At 40.6% G+C, this 24299-nt stretch overlaps 1 protein-coding gene across 1 annotated transcript in view; it reads left to right on the plus strand.

Moving 5' to 3' along the window:
* The window catches only part of GABRG3 (gamma-aminobutyric acid type A receptor subunit gamma3), a 558654-nt gene that overhangs the window by 500778 nt on the left and 33577 nt on the right, over positions 1-24299 (plus strand). Inside the window, exon 6 of the mRNA XM_023190437.2 lies at positions 5643-5780. Within this exon, the coding sequence (XP_023046205.1) occupies positions 5643-5780 (138 nt within the window). The remainder of the gene's footprint in view (positions 1-5642; positions 5781-24299) is intronic.

Consider the following 24299-nt stretch of genomic DNA (forward strand, 5'->3'; position numbering starts at 1 on the left):
ATGGTAATGATTGTGATGGTGATGGTGATGATGATGGTGATAGTAATAATGGTAGTGGTGATGGTGATGATGATGGTGATAATAATGGTAGTGGTGATGGTGATGATATTGTTGATGATGGTGGTCATGATGATGGTGATAGTGGTGATGATGATGATAGTAACGGTAGTGGTGGTGATGGTGATGATGGTAATGATGATTGCGATGGTGATGGTGATGATAGTAGTGGTGATGGTGATGATGATATTGTTGATGGTGGTGGTCATGATGATGGTGATAGTGGTGATGATGATGATAGTAATGGTGGTGGTGATGGTGATGATGTTGGTGACAGTAATGATGGTGGTGGTGATGGTGATGATGGTAATGATGATTGTGATGGTGATGATGTTGGTGATAGTAATAATGGTAGTGGTGGTGATGATGGTATTGATGATTGTGATGGTGACAATGATGGTGATAGTAATGGTGGTGGTGGTGATGGTGATGATGGTAATGACGATTATGATAGTGATGGTGATGATGGTACTGATGATTGTGATGGTGATGATGATGGTGGTGGTGATAATGTTAATAGCGATGTGGTGGTGGTGAGTATAGTGATGATGACAGTGATGATGGCAAAGATAGGAAGAAGTAGAGACAAGGAATTCAAGGAAATATCGTGGCTGAGTATTGGATGACCACTACATTGACCAGGCTCAAAGATTAAAATAAGAACATAAAAGCAACAACAAAAACAACCACAAAAAACCAGCAAAGAACTCAGTGGCTACCACAGCAAATACACAATCTATAAAATTAGTCCAGGAGAGTCACTTAGCAAATAAGTGGCAAGAAGAGAAACAACAGAAAAAGGGACAACAACAAACTCTGGAGTGGAGGAAGGTATCTGGTATCAGAGTTGTTCCAATATGTTGTCTAAAAGCAACAAAAAAATCACCAAACCTTAAAAGAACAGAAAAACATGACACACACAAAGGAAAAAGCTATTAATAGAAATTATCATTGAAGAATTCTAGATATTGGATGTGTCAGACAAATACTTTAAAAATATGTGTAAAGAACTTAAGGAAATCATGCCTAAAAAAAAATCAAAGGAAAGTATGACAACTAGATATCACCAAATAGACAATATCAGTGAAAAGGTGGAAATTGTTGAAAAAGAACCCAGTAGAAATGCTAGAGTTGAAAAGTACAATTACTGCAATAAAAATAATCACTGGGTCGGCATAATAACAGATCTGAGTATAAAGAAGAAAGGATCAGCAAACTTGAAGATAAACCAATGGAGATTATCAAGTGAGTGGAATAAAATGAAAAATGAATGAAGAAAAATATAGAGAAATGAATATACCTGTGACACATCATGAAGAATACCAACAAACACATAATGGGAATCTCAGAGGAGAAAAGAGAAACGGGGACAAAATTACCTGAAAAAATAGTGGCCAAAAATTTGACAAAAACAATTCATTTATACATCTAAGAATGTCAACAAACCCCAACGAACTTAATGAGGTTGACATCTATACACATCATAGTGAAACTAACAATGTTAAAGACAAAGAGAACATTTTGAAAACAGCAAGAGAAAAGCAATATTTACTTACAGGTGAATCACAGTATGATTAGCAGCAGATTTCTAATGAGAAATCATGGAAGCCATTAAGAATATTAGATCACACCTTCAGAGTGTTGAAAGAAATGACTGTCAACAAATAATTATATTCCTAGCAAAATTATCCTCAAAAACAAAGAAGGAAAAATCAAAAGACAAGTCACATCCACACAAAAACTTGCACCTGTATGTTTATAGCAAAGCTTTATTCATAAATGCCCAAACTTAGAAGCAACCAAGATGGCTTTCAGTAGGTGAATTGATAAATAAAATGTGATACATCTAGATAATGGAATATTATTCAGCAAATGAAATGAGCTATTAAGCCAGGAAGACAGGGAAAAACTTAAATGCACATTATTAATAAGCAAACCTGAAATAGCTACATGCTATATGAGTCCAACCTTAAGACACTCTAGAAAAGAAAAACCATGGAGACAGTAAAGGATCAGTAGTTGCTAAGGGGAAGGATGGCAGGGAGGGATGAATAGGTGGAGCATAGGGGATTTGTAGGGCAGGAAAGATACTCTGTATAATACTGTAGTTGTGGATACAGGTCATTATACATTTATCCAAACCCATAGAACATACAACACTGAAAGTGAACCCTAAGGTAAACTATGTACTCTTAGTAATAACGACATAATTAATCAGTTGTAACCAATGTACCATTCTGCAGCAGGATATTGATAATGAGGGAGGCTGTGCATGTGTGGGGCAGGGGGTATACAGGAAATCTCTGAACTTTCCACTCAGTTTTGCTGTAAACCTAGAAGTACACTCAAAAATAAATTCTATTAAAAAGAAAACGAAGCCGGGCACAGTGGCTCACACCTGTAATCCCAGCACTTTGGAAGGCCAAGGCGGACAGATCACAAGGTCAGGAGATCAAGACCATCCTGGCTAACATGGTGAAACCCCGTCTCTACTAAAAATACCAAAAAACAAAACAAAACAAAACAAAACAAAACAGCCAGGCGTGGTGGTGGCCGCCTGTAGTCCCTGCTACTTGGGAGGCTGAGGCAGGAGAATGCTGTGAACCCAGGAGGCGGAGGTTGCAGTGAGCTGAGATTGTGCCACTGCACTCCAGCCTGGGCAACAGAGCGTGACTCCATCTCAAAAAAAAGAAAGAGAAAAAGAAAAGAAAGGAATTCTGGAGACAGATGCTTGTGGTGGTTGCACACCATTGTGAATGTACTTTATGCCACCAAATTGTGTCCTCAAAAATGATTCAAATGATACACTTTACATTATGTATATACAACTACAATAAAAAAATGCCAGTCACTGCAAAAGGAAAGATGAACCACAGAAAGGGAGAAAATATTTTAAAATATGTATCTGATAAAGGACTTGTACCCAAAATATACAAATAACTCTTAAAACTCAACAATATAAAAACCACCCAATTAAGAAATCAGCAAAAGATCTGAAAAAACATCTCACCAAAGAAAACATACATATGGCCAATAAAAGCATGAGAATATGCTCAGTATTATCAGTCATTGGAGAAATGCAAATCCAAACAATGGTGAAATGCCACGTCACACCTGCTGCAATTGTTATCACTGAAAAGACAGAAACTAACACGTGTTGCAGAGGATATGGAGAAATTGAAACCCTGGTACGTTGCTATAGGATTTTAAGTTCCAGCCACTTTGGAAGACAATCTGGCAGTTCCTCAACATGTTAAATGTAGTTCCCCAGACTCAACAATTCCACTCCTAGGTGTATAACCAAGAGAACTGAAAACATGTATCAACACAAAATCCTGTACGCAAATGCCCATAACAACATTCATAATCATGAAAAAATGGACTCAACCAAAAGGTCTACCAACTGATTAATGGATAAACAAAGTATGGTACATCTACAATGAAATATTATTTGGCAATAAATAAGAATGGAGGGCCAGGTGCGGTGGCTCACGCCTGTAATCCCAGCACTTTGGGAGGCCGAGGCAGGTGGATCACGAGGTCAGGAGATCGAGACCATCCTGGCTAACGCAGTGAAACCCCGTCTTGGCTAAAAATACAAAAAATTCGCTGAGTTTGGTCGTGGGTGCCTGTAGTCCCAGCTACTCGGGAGGCTGAGGCAGGAGAATGGCGTGAACCCGGGAGGCGGAGCTTGCAGTGAGCCGAGATCGCGCCACTGCGCTCCAGCCTGGGCAACAGAGTGAGACTCTGTCTCAAGAGAAAAAAAAAATGAATGAAGTACTGATATGTGCTACAATAAGAGTGAACCTTGAACACATTATGCTAAGTGAAATAAACTATTTACAGAAGCTCACATATCGTATGATTCCATTTATATAAAATGTCCAGAATAGACCAAACTGTAGTGACAGACAGTATAAGTGACTGCCTGGGACTAGGTGAGGTGGGTGGTGGGTGTGGGGAGGAAAAGGGGGGAAAAGGGGAGTGACCACGACTTGGTCAGGTGGTTCATTTTGGTGATGAAAATATTCTAAAATTAGATTAAGGTGATGGTTCCACCATTCAGAGAATATGTGATAACCCTCTGATTTGGGCACATTGAATGTGTGAATTTATGTTTGTGCATTGTATCTCAAATAAAGGTGATTTAAAAACAAAGTTAAAAAGGAAGAATTATAGCATAGAGCACCTTTCGTAATTATGACAGCCTAATGGCGATAGAAAGCAATTGGGACATGGCCAATGGCCAAGTACAGTGTTTGATTCCTTCATAGAAATGCTTCAGACTGGCTCTGGGTCCCTTGAGCGTAGCATTTTCAAGTGCGAGGAGAGCATGTGTCCCTGCTGTGTTGACAATAATTTCACTGGCAACCCACAATCAGAAAGCGGGGCATGCCTGGGCTTTATTTTAGTCTTTCAATGATGGAGCCAAGCCAGCAACGTCAGGCAAACAGGGAAACATCTCAAGAAGGCAGATTGCCTTTAAGAATTTTGCAAACTGATTTAAATGTTTAATCAGCACATTTCAACCACTTTATTAATATGTTTGCATACATATGTGTGCATGAAGGCAGGGCTTTTAGTATTCAGGATAACTCATCAAGATGGTGCATCCATTTCTTCCAGAGTCATGCCATCAGTGTCTGTATGAATCAGTGAAGGCGGAGGACGCTAATGCTGTCACGTGTTGCCGATGACACAAGGCCTAGACCTATTCTTGAGAGTAGGGCACGCCCTGTGGGGCAGACACAGCTGCAGAGCCTGCAGATCAGGCAGGAAAAAGAGGGCAGGTGCACCAGGCCATAGAGCTCCAGCAGAGAGGAGATGGTGGTGTCCCAAGCATGGTTCAGAAGTGGGGAATTCAGGAGTACAGATGCAGGCAGAAAAGCGGGCATCTGGCAAATATCCAGCTCTGGCTCAGGGAGCCAGGGAGCCCTGGTGACAGCGCCCACAGGGCGGGACAGAGCACCTGCCTGATGTCATGATCTAGGCAGTCACCAACTTGGGCCCCAGGCAGCAGAAACGCCAGGCTTACCCTTCCTGGAGTAATTAACCACGTGAGAAGGGGTCCCTGAAGCAGGTCAATATTCACCTATCAAAGCTGGAGACTGACAGGAGAAAGGGTCTATCGAATTCTGGAGGGATTCCCTTACTGAGTTCCTCTTTCCTGAGATCTGGATGGAACACATTCTGGGGAAGGGTGGAAGGTGTATGGGCACGGGCCATGTAGTTAGATCTGCATGGCAAGGACTCAGAGTCTGGGAGCCATTGACAAGCACCTCCACTCCTTGAAGGCCGACGGCAGCTGGGGCTCTCCAAGGTTAAAGAAACGAAGACACCACCCCCTGTGTGTTGTCAGTGGCCAGGCCTATGTGGTGGAGCGCCTGGCCGTTCGTGAAAATCTGCAGTGGGATTAGGTGGCGTTCGGCCGTTCATTTTTCCAGTTTCTGTGTCTTGGAGGAAAACTGAGAGAGCACATATGGCCTAAAAGTTTAACTCCTATTCATTGATCAGAATTATAATTTTCACTTTAATGATTTATAAATGTGTACCTTCAAGCGCTAATGTTTGCTCTGTATTTTTAGATGGCTATCCCAAAGAAGAAATGATTTATAGATGGAGAAAAAATTCAGTGGAGGCGGCTGACCAGAAATCATGGCGGCTTTATCAGTTTGACTTCATGGGCCTCAGAAACACCACAGAAATCGTGACAACGTCTGCAGGTAGGAATTTACTGAAAGAGGCACAGCTCTCCAAATTCAGCGAGGCCTAAGGCCATATGTAGTCCTATCCTTAATGTCCCAGCCTTTTGGGTAACCATGACACATCAGTGATACCGGAGACAAAACAAGTGATTCAAAGTGAAACTGTGTTTTAATGTTTTAATTGGTATGGGAGAGGGATGATTAGAATTAATTCATATTTTTGAATCCAGGCTGTGTTTGCATAATGTCTATAAACCTAGCTATAAACTTAACCTAACTCACTACTGACCATATTTACACAAACCGATTTTACTGAAGGGGAGAATTCTGCAAATTTCCATGTACAAGAAGAATCAGATATTATTGAGAATCCACACATAAAAGAAGCTGGTTTGACATGTCCTTTGAGTTTCAATTCTTTTTATTTACTCTAAGTTTTATCTTTAACTCTGAGCTTCTTTTTCAATGATTGAGCACAGTAATTACCTACCAATCTGATTTTATGAAGTGATTATTACATGCATATTCAAAATCCTGCAATTAAATAAAAAGAGTTCTTCTGCCTATGAATATATGTGAATGTGTTTTGTTTTGCTTTTTGTCTTATGTCTTATGTTGTTGTTTTCTGGTTTGAGTATTTCATTATTCCTAGGGTCTACTTTTTCACAACTGATTTTCCTTTGGCAGGGTGTGGGGTGCAGATAGGGGGAGAGTCAGCTTTTCTACTGATATTATTTGTTAGTATGAAGAATTTTTTGGCTCTTAAAATTATCTAATAATTTATTTTATTGGTGAGTAGATTAAGATGCCAGTTTTGAGAATTAATGGTAAATATCTTTAAAGCCTAGTCTTAATTCATGGTACCACTGTAAAATAGAGAGTTATTGACACATCAAGAAAAGTCCTGAAAAAGTTACCTGATTAAGGGAGAAAAGCAAAAGATTCTCTATGGGTGTCATGGTGGAAAATTTGAGAAATGGGATCTGTGTTTAAATGTTAAACAATGATAATGTTAAATAATGGAACACCACAATTTATGTAAATGAACTGCGGAGGCAGTGCAAAGGAAAATGTTTTGGGATGCTTGCTGCCAATTAAGAGGCACCTACCTTGGTCATGTAATTCCCTGTCTTAAAGGCTGCAATGCACCAGCAGACCTTTGGGGTCTAAGGCTGCCTGAAGGGAGTTACCGAGCAGCAGGGAGGACTGCTCTAGCATTTACATCCCAAAAGTCACTGCTTCTCCTTTCCTGGTGTTCTCAAAACAAAAGGAAATGCAAAGTTAAGCTGAACCCAACTAACTCAGGGGATTTTGAAACTGATTGCAAGCAAATACTAGCTCAGAAAAGTGACAAATAGAAGGAGACAACAGATTTGAGGCAACAGTCTGAGCAATTCTTGTGCTGGGTGTTACTGTGGCTCTTAAAGAAATTATAATCGATCTCTAAAGTCATATTTTTAGTAAGTTTTACAACCATATTCGATCTTCTCTATAATTACACTTGTAAGGAAAATGTCCTTTGGATAATAAAAAACATTCCCATTTCATATGCTCGTGATGGACGCATGGTAGCTGCAGCCCACAAGCACGAGACGTCACGCTCTGCCTGCAACTGGGGTGTGTTGTTGTGTGTTTTCAGGCCATAGCCAGCGTCAATTCAGGTGTCAACAGTTCACTGTTTAATGAATATTCATGAAACACCATTGCTTGCTAAATGTGATTGACATTTTCACAATGTGGAGGAATCACCCTGGGGCTGTGATGGCATTTGAAAGGATCCCTGTCAGATACATGCCTTTTTATAGGCAAATGTTATTCCTTGTTTCTCCATCTCCTAACTCAAAATTATGACTATGGAAATAACACACTTACTTATATAATCCCTTTTTTCCAAGAAAACGAAAGCATTTGCAACACTGTCTACTTGGTTCTCACAAGTCGTTGTAAAGTTTGAAAAGGATGGATATGATTGTGCCAAGTTTTCAAGCTTATGTAAATAATTCTACTAGGGAACTTATTTGTGAAATGGAAACATTTTGGGAAACCTCAGAATCAGGAGAACGAGATGTGAAGCCTGCAGGTGCATTGCCAAGTCCAGGCCCTGGGAAGTGGTCTGTGTCTATTATTGCCTCCCACCATCCTCTCACTGTGGCTACTGTGGCCCGCCATGCTTTGGGCACAGCCCTAAACATCTGCATTTATTTGACTGGACTCACTTTTCTCTGTTGGGATAACGTGAATATCAAAAATATTATTTATGACATTCTGAGACTTGAATGTAATATATTAAATATGTTTATTTAAAATGCACAAAGACTGTTCAAAAACATTAGTCACTGAATTAGTTTCCTGGAGCTGCTTTCACAGTTCTACCAACTGTGGCTCAAACAACAGAAACATGTTGTCTCGCAGTTCTGAAGGCTGGAAGTCTGAAATCAAGATGGCAGGCTTGGCATCTTCCGAGGGCCGTGAGGGGAGGATCTGCTCCAGGCCTCTCTCGTTGGCTTGCAGGTAGTATTCTCTCCATGTCCTTCTAATGTGCAGCGAATTCAGGAAGTGAATTCTGTTCTATTGTCTTCTCCGTGGAGGTGTCGATCTCTGTGTCTGCATTTCCTCTTTCTATAGAAACACCAGTCATATTGGATTAGCGCTGCCTTCATGACCTCAACTGAACCATTTTCAAAGGCCCTATTTCCAAATAAGGTCATGTTCACAGTACTGTGGGTTAGGACTCTAACAGCTTTGGGTGAATACAATTTAACCCATGGCAGTAATGAAGAAAGTTTAGCACATTATGAAGAGTAGCATTTCAATTGCATTGGGAAATGAGATGTTCTCTTTGTCCCAGACATATCTGTTTTACTTGGACTTCTGACTGGCACAACGGTGTGCTTTGTTAGGTTACTGATGGTCTTGAACAGTCTCTGTGCAGTCTTTGTGCCTTCCTCAACTATTCTCCAAGGACAATTGCAGCTGACCTTTCCTTTGCACTAGCCAGAGGCCACCGTGCATAATAAAAATCAGAGACTTGTTTTTTCTTTTTTTTTTTTTTTTTGAGACAGAGTTTCACTCTCGCTACCCACGCTGGAGTGCAATGGCATGATCTCGGCTCACTGCGAACACCACCTCCTAGGTTCAAGCAATTCTCCTGCCTCAGCCTCTCAAGTAGCTGGGATTACAGGCTCCTGCCACCACGCCCGGAATTTTTTGTATTTTTAGTAGAGACAAGGTTTCACCATGTTGGCCAGGCTGGTCTCGAACTCCTGACCTCAGGTGGTCCACCCTTCTGGGCCTCCCAAAGTGCTGAGATTACAGGTGTGAGCCACTGTGTCCAGCAAATCAAACTTTTTGTTATCTCTTCTATATATCTATATCTATCTACCAATTGCAATAAGAAGTAAACCTCTTACTTTTTTTATTCTAATAATTTAAAATATCTGTAGGCATACCATCACTGAGAATAACCTGCAGCAATTTCAAGGAAGTATACCTTGGAATTATCGGAAACAGGCTGATGGTAAAACGTTCAGCTTTGGTTTTTAATAAATGTTAATTAAAAAGAAGCTCAATATATATGGATATGCATACATGTATGAGTTGATATACACACATATAATTCCTGCGCTGTCAGCTGAGAAGTCCTAGGAGCAACAACACTGCAGGAGCAATAAGTACCCTTAGTGCCCAGATCTTGGCTTCTAATATCATTCTCCAATTAAAGGAACCAGGGCTCCTTGGAAAAGTGGCAGATTGTGAGGCTGCAGCAGGGAATATACAGGATGAGCCTAGAGAATCTTGCAGTTCCAGAAACTAAAGACATGCTAACCACTCACCTCACACCCACCCACCTACACACAAAATCATGGGGCCATATCAACAGATGCCAACTAGAAGATATTACAATGGTCAAAGCCAAAAATGTGAGCAGCAAGATAAATACGGTAGTATTGGATTATAACCCAAGAAAAAAATCAATATCCATGAGGCCACACTGATGCAAATAAATGAATAAATATATACATACCTACATGGGAGAACCCAGACAAATCCCCCATGCAGAATTTCACATGATTTATGTAGATGTTATTCCCTCAAGGAGGCAGGGCATAGCTCCCACTCTGTAATTGTGGGCTGCACCTGGTGACTTTCTTCCAAAGAGCACAGGAGGAGACAAAGGAAGAAGATGCACAGGGGATACGTCTGGTGAACACCACTCGGCCAGGTGATCGGTGAACATGGTCAGTGATTATACATGGTGATCCTGTGTACCCTGCATATGATGCGATGAAAATCCACTTTACGAGTCTGGAAAGAAGGTGGCTATGGAAAGTTATCCTCTTGGGTTGGTGCATCAGTGAGTCAATCATTAAAATACCTATGAGCCATTCTCTCAGAGAGAAAGGAAGGAAAGATAAATGGACTCTATACTCCAGACATTTTCTGAATTTCAAAACTGTGAAAAGAAGAAAGTGAAGAAAACAAGGAGAAAGGGTCTGAAAAGCAGACTCTGTCAGGGAGGGCAAGATGAGGAAAGCGCACCACTGAGGATGCACCAGGAAGGGGGGTCGCGGTGAACATGCCACTGGAGCTAGAGCCCCTGGAGTTATCTGTACAGCAAGTGCAAAAGAGACTAAAACGCCTGTCAAACTACAGCTCAGCCTTCAGTCAGCCCAGCCCCTGATGGTAGCAAGGTGATTACTCCCAATCTTTGGCCTGGAAAAGAGAATGAAGAGCACCCCCCTTGAAGGATAATAAAATTTTATTTTTTACAGATTTTCATACAAAAAGTGCACTGTGGCCAAATGATCAAAACCCAAAAATAACACAGGTATCTGACTTTTTACCAGAAATCATGGCAACCAGAAGCCAGTGGAATTCCAAATGTGAAAAGAAACAGAGAATATTCTATAAAAAAAGCCAATAAAAATAATGGTGAACTAATGATGTGTTCGGGCTAAAGAAAAACAAGAAGAGAGAAAGAGATGGACTCTATGATCTCTAGCAAGCTGCTTCTCTCCCTTGTGTAAAACCTTTATGACATTTGCAGGTTAATCCATATCTTTGCCATATCAAGGCTGCCCGTAATGCCAATTTGAACCTGAGTCCAGTTGTCTAAAATAATTTGGGTAGAATGCGCGGCGCTTTTTCCTCACCCACAGCAGGTTTGTAAGATAGGACTGGAAATGTGAAGGCTGCTTTCCAGTGGGCCTATACCTACGGCCAGCTGAGGGGCGCTCAGGTCAGGCTCAGAGCACACTTAGAAGCGGCTTTGTAGTGGAAGTGATCCTAGCAAAGGCTCCCTGACGTCACAGGAAGAGATGAAGGAAGCAGCCTGGGGCTTCTTTGCACTGGGAGCTTTCCCTCTGGTGCCTGGTTGATTACACCACCATGAAGAGGCTCCCCCAGAGGCTAGTTATTACGGTCCAAACAGTCAGGAGAAAGGCTGCTCTCCCATGGCTGTGGCAAAAGCCACATGGCTTGATGTGGACATCCGATGTTTTGGAAGTTGATTCAGTCTTTATGTGTAGAAGCTTCTCTAAGTAATTCTCCAAACTCCAGAAAATGATTCTCTATATAAAGTTTTTGATATTGTGTGTTTAATATTCCAGCTAATTAAAAAATACATATATTTCCTCCAGCAGTGCCCACTGGGAGGGAGGGAGCGCAGAGGGCAGGAGCTCCAGAGGTTCAAGCTCAGACCACACTCTGCTTGAACGAAGCTGCACCACTTACCTGCTCTGTGACCTTGGGCAATTCCTCTGACCCGTCCATGCACTTCCCTCCTAAGTGAGAGGGAAACTGCCTCCTCCTGTATATGCGTATTGTGAAGTTCAGTGAGTGAATGCATGCCGAGTACATAATTGCCAGGATAGATATACAAATATTGCCTATTATTATTGACTCAATGTCGTTCCCGTGAGGGCGAATTGAGAGATTTACGCATTGTCTTTCTTCAGTAATCATCCACTAAGTCAGCTAAGCCAGCATTGTATTCAATGAGACGTGCTCCAGCAGGATGCTATAGTGAGATTTATATCTTCAATGCAAATAGGAATATATGTTTAAATAGCTCTTGTAGAAGAAACTCAAAAAGTGGTTTCTTCTTGGCTTTTTGTCATATTTTTCTGAATGCAATCTGGGTAATGTATCAGTCTGGGTTTGAAAGTCATAATTTTAAAAATAGCGTCAGTATCTTTGTTCACAAGATTGAGTGAAAAATCTTTCACACCCGCTGTGAGTCATCCTCCATCTCTAATTCAGACAGGAAATGCGGAGAAAACCTCTTCTTGGTCTAATGAACTGCTCGTCTGCTAAGAAAATTGAAATCCTGTGATACAAATCATATCTGAATATGTCTGTTCTTTTAAAATCAGATTTAATTAATTACTCCTTCCATGGCACCTGAATAAATTATAGCATTTAATATATGATGACGGTAATATGTCTGCATAAGAGCATTTTGTGGTTTCCATTTGGCTCTCGCTTTTCTACTTTGAGCAAGGTAGGACATGGGCCAATATCTTTATTTATAGATGAGGAACCAGGCTCAGCAAGACTCAGGCATGGCCTTCAGTGGTGCACCCAATATGTGCTGTAGCTAGCTTCAGACCCTCTCATTCTGAGGCCAGTGGCTTTTCCACGATGTCAGGGCCACAAAGAGTTAACTTGACTTCCCGTATCTGACCCCTGGTTTCCAGAACATTTTATTTACCTACCCAGTGTTGGACTGTATATACCAAACAATATATCCCCTGGCGTGGATGATATTTTATATCATTTTTCCACTGTAGAATTATATTACTGCTTCCAATATTTGGTCGGAAGGAAAGTCTTAAATCTGTATCATGACATAAGCGAGTATGATGATTTAAAATTATAAAAGTACATTCTTGTTGAGATTTAGGGCTCTGGAAAGTATTTCTCTGGAATATCGCCACGCTTAAGATGCTCAGGAACACTCATTGTTTTACATGCTTTTTTGATGATACTACAACCCTCTAAGGTAGCTAGGCCACTGTCCCATGACACAAATGACAATCTGAATCTTAAAAGTATCTTTGTTCATGAAATGCGAGGGTGAGCCATCCTATAGCCTCGAGATAGCTGTAGAGCACAGCACTCGAGGAGAAACCTGCACTGGATAAAAGCCAAGCAGCCCTTGACACCTGAGCTGAAGCTCCTGGAGCACTCGTTCCCTCCCACATCCTAGCAAGCACTCGTGCCACACTCCCATACCCTCCCAGCCCACCTGGATAACTTAGTAGTCCCTGAGCTTTTAAGCATTGATGTCATTCCTCCAGGAGGCCATTTTCAGGAGCTGCTCCCACGCCCCTCAAAGCCCAGGACAGGATGACAGCCATTTACTTCCAGAATGCCCTGACTTTGCCCCATGGTGACATTTAGCACATAGCATCATACTGTGATTGTAACCAAGGAGGACTTGGAAGACAGAGGTTGAGAATATGATGCTGGAGCCATCCTCCCTGGGTTTGAATTCCAGGCCTGCACTCATAAGATATGTCGTCTTGGATGCACTGTCTTACTTCTGAGACTCAGTTTCCTCATCTGCAAAATGGGCAGGACAATTCTTGTGCTGGCCTCAGAGATAAGGACCTTGTGAGGATTAATGAGCTTGAAAGCAGACAGCCGTCATTGTCTGGCATTCATTTTACACCCTTCCCAATGAATCCACCTGTTGGTATCCCAGGGAGCTAGCAAAGTAATTAGCTCAAAGAAAGTACGTGAATGTTTGGAAGAGAAAATAACCCTTAATTTGTTTAGCAAATGAGTCTAAAGGATAAATATATCCCTTTGCAAACATTTAGTTGTCATCTTAGAAAAATTAATACGGAAGCATTAAGGAGATATAGGAGTGAAGATATTGTTTTGATATTTTAGTAGCTACATTTCACTCCTGTTTGTATTAATAGTTTCATTAGTTAAATTTATCCAACAAGGGACTTTTTAAATTTTTTTTATTATACTTTAAGTTCTGGGATACATGTGCAGAACGTGCAGGTTTGTTACATAGGTATACACGTGCTATGGTGGTTCGCTGCACCCATCAACCTGCCATCTACGTTAGGTATTTCTCCTAGTGCCATCCATCCTCCATCCACCCACCCCTCTACAGGCTCTGGTGTGTGATGTTTCCCGCCCTGTGTCCATGTGTTCTCATTGTTCAGCTCCCACTTATGAGTGAGAACATGCAGTGTTTGGTTTTCTGTTCTTATGCTAGTTTGCTGAGAATAATGGTTTCCAGCTTCATCCATGTCCCTGCAAAGGACATGAACTCATCATTTTTTATGACTGCATAGTATTCCATGGTGTATATGTGCCACATTTTCTTTATCCGGTCTATCATTGATGGGCCTTTGGGTTGGTTTCAGGTCTTTGCTATTGTGAATTGTGCTACTACAAATGTACGTGTGCAAGTGTCTTTATAGTAGAATGATTTATAATCCTTTGGGCATATACACAGTAATGGGATTGCTGGGTCAAATGGTATTTCTGGTTCTGGATCCTTGAGGAATCATCACAGCCTTCCACAATGGTTGAACTAATTTACACTCCCACCAACAGTGTAAAAGCATTCCTATTTTTCCACATGCTCTCCAGCATCTGTTGTTTCCTGACTTCTTAAGGATCGCTATTCTAACTGACATAAGAGGGTATCTCATTGTGGTTTTGATTTGCATTTCTCTAATGACCAGTGATGATGAGCTTTTTTTTCATATATTTGTTGGCTGCATAAATGTCTTCTTTTGAGAAGTGTCTGTTAATATCCTTTGCCCACTTTTTGATGGGGTTGTTTTTTCTTGTAAATTTGTTTGAGTTCTTTGTAGGTTCTGGATATTAGCCCTTTGTCAGATGAGGAGATTGCAAAAATTTTCTCCCATTCTGTACAAGGTTGCCTGTTCCCTCTGATGATAGTTTCTTTTGCTGTGCAGAAGTTCTTTAATTTAATTACATCCCATTTGTCTCTTTTGGCTTTTGTTGCCATTGCTTTTGGTGTTTTGGTCATGAAGTCCTTGCCCATGCCTGAATGGTATTGCCTAGGTTTTCTCCTAGGGTTTTTAATGGTTTTAGGTCTTACATTTAAGTCTTTAATGTATCTTGAGTGAATTTTTGTATAAGGTATAAGGAAGGGGTCTGTTTTCAGTTTTCTGCATATGGCTGGCCAGTTTTCCCAGCACCATTTATGTACTTTTCAGATAAGCCTAGTTTTGCCATATGGATACAAAGATATGAACCAAAATGTTTGAAAGGGGCAGAGCAGATTGATTTTAGTTGGTTGATATTTATTTTTAATAAACAGCATATATTAAAGGCATGTAGCTTACCACGAATTCGTTTTCTATGAAAATACTGTAAGCTTTCCGCAGGATTCAGATTTTAACAGTCTACACGGCTTCTATGCAGACAAGAGATGCCATGGCCCTATCTGGGGGCTGGCTGTCTAGGTGAGGAATTGATTCCTTAGGAGTCCCCTGGGGACTCGGGAGCTTACACAGGTGATGTCCATCCAGCTCACGTGAAGACTCTTGGCCAGACGTCCATTTTCCGTCTTAATCAACATAGAATCTGAAGAAATGCAGGCCTGTTTCCTGAGATAATGAAGCCTTTGCCAGCCAGGGTCAATCTCTCTTTGCCATTATCGTCACGGTAGGCATCAATTAGATAACCTGGGTGCGTTTCCTCTTTGTCCAATGAAACTTTTCTTAATGGTTCTATTTCAACTGGCTGTCACTGATCTGTGCGGGAAATTGTGAATTTACCCAAAAGAGTTCCTTCCAGACCCCAACTTTCCTCGGACAATAGCACTGCTCTTGGGATGTTGCTCGGTTCTCACTTCACTCTCCATAACAAATAAAGATACATTTATCTTTTAGACTCATTTGCTAAACAACTGACAGAGACAGGAGCATGGGAATTGTGGCCCCACGTGTGGCCCTGGTCCTGCCACTGCCCCCCCAACCCCCCCACACTGCTCTTGCCTTTTCTGTGGCCATTGAAGATGTCTGTCGTCAGAGTCATACTACATTGGACTTAGTAGTTCACCTTCTCCTTCTGATTTGCTCTAAACCAGAAGACGACTCGCTGCATGTATCAGAACACCACACGAGAGGAATGCAGGAATGCTGTTGTTTTGCAGGCACCTGGCTCTTGGCAGGGGCCCTCTCATGCCCGCCTTCCTGGCTGTGCTGCTGAGATGCTCACGCTGGTCTGGTGGACGCATGCAAGCCCTGCGCCCTCAGCCCCCATTGGCATAGCCTCAGCCCCACACTGAGGGCCCTGCCTTCAAAGGCCTGGGGTCTCCCTTTCCCAGAGGGTATCCAAACAGTCATTCAGTCAACCTGTTTACTCTTCCCAGGGAAGAAAAAATCATAATTCAAGAAGCCACGCAGTCAGCTCTGCTGGCAGCCAAGCACCTCCCAGTCTCAGACAGGCAGCCCAGTCCAGTCCTGGCTAACGTTTTCCTGGTAATCACAACTCAAAATTCACATCTATCTTCCTGTCCATAGGGGTTTTCCTTGAGTATCACCTCATGTGTCATCATACAGAAACCAAAAAATTCTGCTGCCACCTAGATTCTACAGTTGATACTTGTTTTCTTACTTCCTTTAAGCTATCCATCCATGAATCTTTGGATTCAAACATCTGCTGATTGGCAGTAAGACCAGTATATACTTGTGTTCAGTTAGTATTTTATGGTAAAATCCAAGTGTAAGGACAATAAAATGTAAAAATGATAGGTCCATGTCATGCTTAAGTGTCTATTCCTCAAAGAAGTAATTACCAGTAAAAAAGTGTGATCAGGGCCGGGTGCGGTGGCTCACGCCTGTAATCCCAGGACTTTGGGAGGCCCAGGCAGGTGGATCACGAGGTCAGGAGATGGAGACCATTTCGGCTAACACGGTGAAACCCTATCTCTACTAAAAATACAAAAAATTAGCCGAGCATGGTGGCGGGCGCCTGTAGTCCCAGCTATTTGGGAGGCTGAGGCAGGAGAATGGCGTGAACCCAGGAGGCGGAGCTTGCAGTGAGCTGAGATCGCCTCACTGCACTCCAGCCTGGGCGACAGAGCGAGACTCCGTCTCAGACAAAAAAAAAAAAAAAAAAAAGTGCGATGAGAACAAACAACAGATGAACAAAAAGAGTCTGAGGAAGAGCCTCACTGAAGTAAGAATGACGAGGACATTCGAAATTCACTCGGTTACTCCCTGTATTCATACTTCAAATATGTGGGCTGTTTGGGCCATTTGCATGGCTCTAAATTTTCTTCTTATTACCCTGTATGCCCAATGCTACTGTTATTTACAGAATTTATTTTTTAGTCATATCCCATATGACTTGTGTAATTTTATTTATCAAAGCCTTGTTATCAAACCATGTTGGGGTAATTTATTGGTCTTTTATACCAAAAGCCTTTGTTTCATCAATAAAAAACATAAAGCTCTAGCGGTTTGGAGTTCATCCAGAGTCGCACAGCATTGTGATTAGCTCATTTGTCAGGACTAATTACGCTCAAGTTAGAACAAAGTCCTTTTAAAAAGTAGCTAGCCAGCCCCCAATTTTAATGAGGACTTAGAGTCATAGACTTGGCTTGGAATTCATCATCGCTCCCTGAGTATGTGTCAAGTAGAAAGAGAGGGCACATTCCAATGGCTCTTTATTTCTTCTGTAATAAAGTCACAGATAAAAGGAGCATAAAAAGCATGCTTTGGTCTCGGTTTAAGTCTCACTTCAAAAGAATCTGAAGATGATGTGAAGTTAATGCGCTGCTCCCAGGACATCATAAGATGGCTAAGCATGCAGCCCAAGGTGACTGCAGCAGCTGCCAGCCCTGGCTGTGGGATCCGGGGCAAGTCTAAGGAGAGAGAGCAGTTGGGCCTGGAAGCCCTATCCCACCCCTGACTAGCACAGGGCTTCTTTTTCTTTCTGCCATTTTAACTAAGCTGGAGGCCCCAGTGTATTTTAGGGAATCAGTCTTCAAAATAACTGCTGATTCCATGCAGTGATATTGTTTGTTTCATAAGTAGATTTGTTTTTATAAAGTAGAATATCCATTTGTTCAAGACATATATTCATGTTGTTGTTTGTATTGATGAGAGAACCACTGACAGACACCTGTGCGCTCACTTTGTGCATGTAAAGGCCGGCCTTAGGCCCTGCACTTCCTGTTTAACTTGTCTGCCATCTATGAGATTCTGTGTCTTCAATTCACAAGCTGTTCAACAACCCCCAAGAAAAAGGGCAATTTGTATTGAATAAGAAGACTAACAAAGATTTAGTCCTTTTGAAAAAGAAAATGCTGATAATATAATGTTAGGTAAAAATAGTTGTATAAAATCTTCTATATTGTTTTATGTGTTTGTACTGGGGTGTGGATATGCATCAAAATAAAAAATACCCTTGTGACAAAATTGTAGTGGTGGCTTTTCTCTTATATCTTCGTAATGTTTCTCTTTCTTCTTAAAATATTGATGCATATTCCAAATGATTTAAAATTTTGCTTTAAAACATCTTTAAAATCACAGAAAAATATGTAGAAGAAAACAACAAATCTCCATCTCCACCAGTCTTTGTTAATATCTTGGTATATATGTTTCCAGAGTTTTGTTTTACCATGAGACATACTCTTTTTCATACAGTAGACTTGATTTCATATTTTTAAAAAAACCTCAAAAATGGAGAAAAGGATAAACATGATAATATTTTTTTTTAAAAAAACTTAAGGCCGGGAGCGGTGGCTCAAGCCTGTAATCCCAGCACTTTGGGAGGCCGAGATGGGCGGATCACGAGGTCAGGAGATCGAGACCATCCTGGCTAACATGGTGAAACCCCGTCTCTACTAAAAATACAAAAACTAGCCGGGCGAGGTGGCGGGCGCCTGTAGTCCCAGCTACTCCGGAGGCTGAGGCAGGAGAATGGCGTAAACCCCGGAGGCAAAGCTTGCAGTGAGCTGAGATCCGGCCACTGCACTCCAGCCTGGGCGACAGAGCAAGACTCCGTCTCAAAAAAAAATAAAAAATAAAAAAATAAAAAATAAAAAATAAAAAACTTAAATTCTATCTCCTAGTAAAAATCACAGCTAATATCAGGTAGATGTCTTTCAAAAACAATCTTCATTGAATTCACACAGACAGATTCACAGGCCAATATGCAGACAGAAAATGTAGCAATGTTTGATAACAATTTTGTACGACTGATGTTACTTTAAAAAGTAAATGGGATTTTTCTGGATTCTATTAGAATAAAAAAAGAAAATAGAGGAATTAAAACTTCAAACAAGTGGGTTTTTTATCAACAAATATATTATTTTCTGAAAGATTGCTCTGAAGTTAAGAAAAACAATTTTAAAGATTCAGAGATAGAAATATATTATTATCTGAAAGATTGCTCTGAAGAAAAACATTTTCAAAAGATTCAGAGAGAGAGAGTGATTATTAGCTATATTCTTCAATTTTAGACAGAATCAATAGTCTCAACACTATGAAAAATGAAGGCACGCCAATACCTTCCAGCCAGAGATTGTTAAGAATACTCTGACAGCTGATTGATTGGGATGATTACTTGTTGCGGTGAAAGAACACATATCATGGGGAACCATGGGGCACCTCAGTAAGAGAGAAATAAAGGAATTATTGTAGGTCTTAGGTGTTTGGATGGAAGGTTTGAGGGACTAAGGCTTGGCTCTCGATTGGATTTCAGCAGGAAGCCATGGTTATTCTGCTTTTATAAAAGAATGGATGTTGAATTTTTGTCTGCTTTTTCTTTACCATTTGATGTGATCATATGATTTTTTTCTTCGTTAATATTGTGGGTTGCATTGATTGATTTTCAAATATTGAAGCAACCTCAAATCCCTGGAATAAATCTCACTTGGTCATTGTAAATAATTATGTCTGTAAGTTACTGAAGGTAGAATTACTCTCATAAATATTAATGCAAATTTCTTAACAAAATATGAATATTGTTAATATTATTAACACTACAATATTAATATTATTAATTTGGTATTAACATTGCGTCAATTTGATAATATTTGTTAATGTTTTGTTAAGAGTTTTAAATATTTATGAGAGTAACTCTGGCCTCATAAAATGAAGAGAGAAGTGTTCCCCCCTCTCATACGTCCTGGAAGAGTTTGTGTAGAATTGGTGTTAATTCTTCTTTAAACATTTGGTAGAATTCTCTAGGAAGTAATATGAGACGGAAGATTTTTTGTCAGGAATTTTTAAATTATGAATTCCATTTATTAATGATTATAAGACTACCCAAATGCCTTATTTTATGTTGGGGGAACTAGGGCAGTTTGTCCTTTCCTAGAAATTGGTTTATTGCATCTAAGTTGCCACATTTATGTTTCAGAAGCTGTTATACTATTCCTGATTATCCCTCTGATGTCCTTACAAGATCTGTAGTTTCATGTTTTACTTCCGATATTGGTAATTTGCTATTATCTTTTTGGGGGGTCCAGTTATCCTAGCGGTTTGTTAATCTTATTGATACATTTGGAGAATTATCTCTTTGTTTCTTGTTTTTCTTCTATATCATTCTGAGTCATCCATTCCATTAATTTCTGTTCTTTATTGTTTCCCTCATGCTACTTGATTTGGGTTTATTTTGCTCTTGTTTTTCTGATTTCTGAAAGTGGGAGTTTAGATTATTGATTTCAGACTTTTCCTCTTTCCTGAAGTGTACATTTAGTGCTATAAAACCCTCATGAAGCACTACTTTAGCTGTATCCCACACGTTTTGATGCCTTTTATTTCACACTCTACTAGTATGGACATTTTATCAGTTTAAATGTAGTATAGAAGCCACATCTCATTTTACATCTTCTATAGCCACTAAACACTAATTCCTCCTCCCGCAGCCCATGGGAACCACCTTACTACCTTCTCTTTCTATGACTTTGACTGCTTTAGAAACTTCATGTAAGTGGCATCATACAATATTTGTCCCTTTGTGGCTGGCTTATTTCACTTAACATAATGTCCTGGAGGTTCATCCATGCTGTAGCCATGTGACAGGATTTTCTTCTTTTCTATAATAACCTTATTATTATAGAAAATATTATATTATATATAATAATAATAACCTTATTATTAAGGTTGCGTAATATTCCATTGTGAGTATATGCCATATTTAAAATTTTCATTCATGCTTTGATGGATATTTGAGATGATTCCACCTCTTGGCTATTGTGAATGATGCTGTTGTGAACATGAGTATGCAAATATCTCTTTGAGACCCTGAATTCTCTTGAATACACATACATTTAGAACAACATTGAACAATTTTACAATATTTGCTTCAACTATCAACATAAATTAGAAGACTCAAGACAAGGAAAGTCTGTTGTATAATTCTTTCCACTGATCTCCCCCGTGTTCTGTTGATCTCATCCATTGAATTTTTAATTTGGTTTATCATTCATTTCAGTTTTAAATTTTCATTCGATTCTTTTTGTGTCTCCTCTACCTTTGCTGAGACTTTCTATTTGTTTCCAAAGTGTTTGTAATCACTTGCGAAAGCGTTTTGTGATGGCAACTTTAAACATTCACGAAAAATACCTCACATCTTTGTCGCCCTGGTGCTGGCATCTGTTGATTTGTCTCTTTCTTATATTATCTGTGTAGCAAACTGTTTTCTATTGAAAGCTGGACATTTTGGATGTTTTACTATTAGGCTCTGAATCTTTCTAAAATGTTGTATGAAGCCTCTTTTGACACTGCTCTAGTGAGGAGGAGAGGGACATTGCCTCCTTACTTGCGGGGGTGGGGTAGAAGTCCAGGTTACCTACTTGGCCTTCAGCGATATTCCATGGGTGAGGTGCTCCTTGGTCTTTCTGGGCAGAGGTAGGAATTTGATTTCTGCACTAGGCCTCCTCTGCTACCACTCTGGCTTGGAGGGGTTTGGATTTGACACTGTGCCAGAAGCGCTTGTGGCCACCTAGAAGGTATGGAAGTCTTGGGTCCTCTCTTGACCTTCTCTCATGCTGCCCTAGTGGAGGAGTTGGGGATCCCATTAAAACAGAACACTGGGCAGGCCTAGCTTCCTTATTTGGCCTTGGCAGCAGTGAGTGAGGCTGGGACCACAGGCTTTTTCTGGGATGTGTGGCTGGAATCGGGCAGTTATTGTCTAAAAGTGTTCTGTTGTGTGAGGCTGCCACTTTCTTGTGTTTTCACCTAAAGAGAATCAGCCTTTGTTGGGTATTGTTTTTTGGTCTGTACTTGCTGGTGCTTCCAGGTTGCTGGGTTTTTCAGCCCCTATTCTGGGTTATGTGATGCAAAAAGACAACCCTGGGAAATAATTTTCATGTCTTTCCTCAAGTCCCGAAGTCCCTAGCTGGTCTTCTCCGCATTTCAAAGCATTATGCTTATTTCATATCAACGTGTGGGTTTATTGGTTTTATTTAGCTTAGTGGATAGGCTAAAGTATGTAGACTTCATCTTCTCAGAAGCAAATGTCCAGAAAAGAGGTAATTGTAGGCTTGGGTATCATAATAAATCATATCTATAAGGGGAGATGAGGCCGAGGCTGAGTCTGTCATCAGTAGAGGAGCAGTAGCCACCTACATAGAGGATGTAGAAAAATGTTTGGTGATTCTTGTGGCTTAGACAATGTTTATGCTTTGTCTCTGTTTAGATAAAGTGGTCTTCTTTTGGTCTTGATATATCATGGTCACAAAACATCCTTGTCTGATGATGACGTTCTGTGAAAATGTTATGCTCGAAAGGAAAACACTAAGTCTGTGAGTGCCAGGCCGGGTCTGAGCAGCACCACGCCCTGGCCATGGTTGTACCAATCCAGCACCCAGACGCCGGAGGCTGCTGTTCTCTCTCTCACAGACATGGCCACTCTCAGATTTCCTCTCATCAGTATCCCCCTCATGACTAGTTAGTACTTACATTATTCGTTTTTCATTGTTAGGTTCTATAAATGCCAAGTTATCTTTTAAAATTCTGTTTTCCAAGGTTGTTTTGCACTGGTTTATATTTAAGTGAATTCAGTCATTACTGTGCTTCCTGATATACTACTTCCTTCCTCTCTGAGTTCTTAACTTGGGTGGGATTTATTTTTAAGTAATTTCTCTTACGAAAGACTCACGGGTGCTCTATTCCAGAATTTGTTTCCTTTTGAGAATGTCTGCCCATGTATTGATTCTTTACTTATACCTTGACTGAGTCACAGTTTCTTTCCCGTAATATTTGATAGACATTGTTCTGGTGTCTTCAGGCCTTGATTACTGTTTTGGAGAACTTGGAGGCCCAAGTCATGTTTTCACCTTGGAAAAAAATTGCCTTATTTTACTGAATGCCTAAATTTCTTTATTCTTAATTGAGAAAAGTTTATTTTAAAAATATGTTGTGTGTTTTATATGAGTGTTTCCTAACTTATGAACACCAGGTAATTTAGATTGGATTGCCTTTCTGGCTTTCGTATTTTTGTCTTACTTCTAATGGCTTTAATTCCATATTCCCCTGTGTGTGCTACATTCACTGTGATTTCTTCCAGGTCCATTATTGAAACTTCACCATTGTCTTTTTCGTTCCTCAATGTTTCTGACAAAGGTCATCATCTGCAATTGGTTTTTGGTTCTAAGTTTGTTTACTTAGGTCTGCAATCAGGATATCCTGTTTGTCTCATTATATTGTTTCATTATCTCATTTTAAATTATTTTTATAAATTATTCATTTCTTATGCTACTGTGTGAATAAACTCAAGGAAGTCACATTCCTTTTCTCTGAGTTGTGTTTTCTTCGGATTTATGTCTTGACTTGTCATTTATGTGCTGTGCCTATCCATGTTCCCTTCCTTCTGTTTCTTTCCTTCTCCCTCTTTCCTTCCTTCCTTCCCTCCACCACCTGGCATGGAGGGTCTGCTCCTGGTTTCCCTCAGACTGTGAGACTAGTGTTTGCTGCTGTTACGCTGCACTTTGCCTTTCCATGGCTAGTCTGGCTTCTGGGGAGAAGGCTGGGAAGTCTCTTCTCTGCTTCTAAGTTCTTTGTTTCTTTCTGATTTTAAAGCTTTGTGATTGATTCTACATTTGTTTTTATTTTCTTCTGCATAACATTTTCTCCTTTACGTCTTTAGTCATTGTGTGCAACATCCAACTCCAATTCCATTAGATGTGGGTTCATCTTTTTTTTTAATTAATTTATTTTTTGAGACAAAGTCCCACTCTGTCTCCCAGGCTGGAGTGCAGTGGCATGATGTCGGCTTACTGCAACCTCCACCTCCCAGGTTCAAGTGATTTCCCTGCCCCAGCCTCGCGACTAGCTGGGACTACAGGTGCCAGCCACCACGCCTGGCTAATTTTTTGTGTTTTAAGTAGAGACGGGGTTTCACCATGAGGCCAGGCTATTTGAGGCCAGGCTGGTCTCAAACTCCTGACCTCAGGTGATCCACCCACCTCGGCCTCCCAGAGTGCTGGCATTACAGGTATGAGCCGCCACACCCGGCCAGAGTGGGTTCGTCTTTGACTCCAACTCCCTGGAAAGCTGATCTTTGACTCCAACTCCC

The sequence above is a fragment of the Piliocolobus tephrosceles genome, chromosome 6 (genome assembly GCF_002776525.5).
Source record: "Piliocolobus tephrosceles isolate RC106 chromosome 6, ASM277652v3, whole genome shotgun sequence".
Taxonomy (NCBI): Eukaryota; Metazoa; Chordata; class Mammalia; order Primates; family Cercopithecidae; genus Piliocolobus; species Piliocolobus tephrosceles.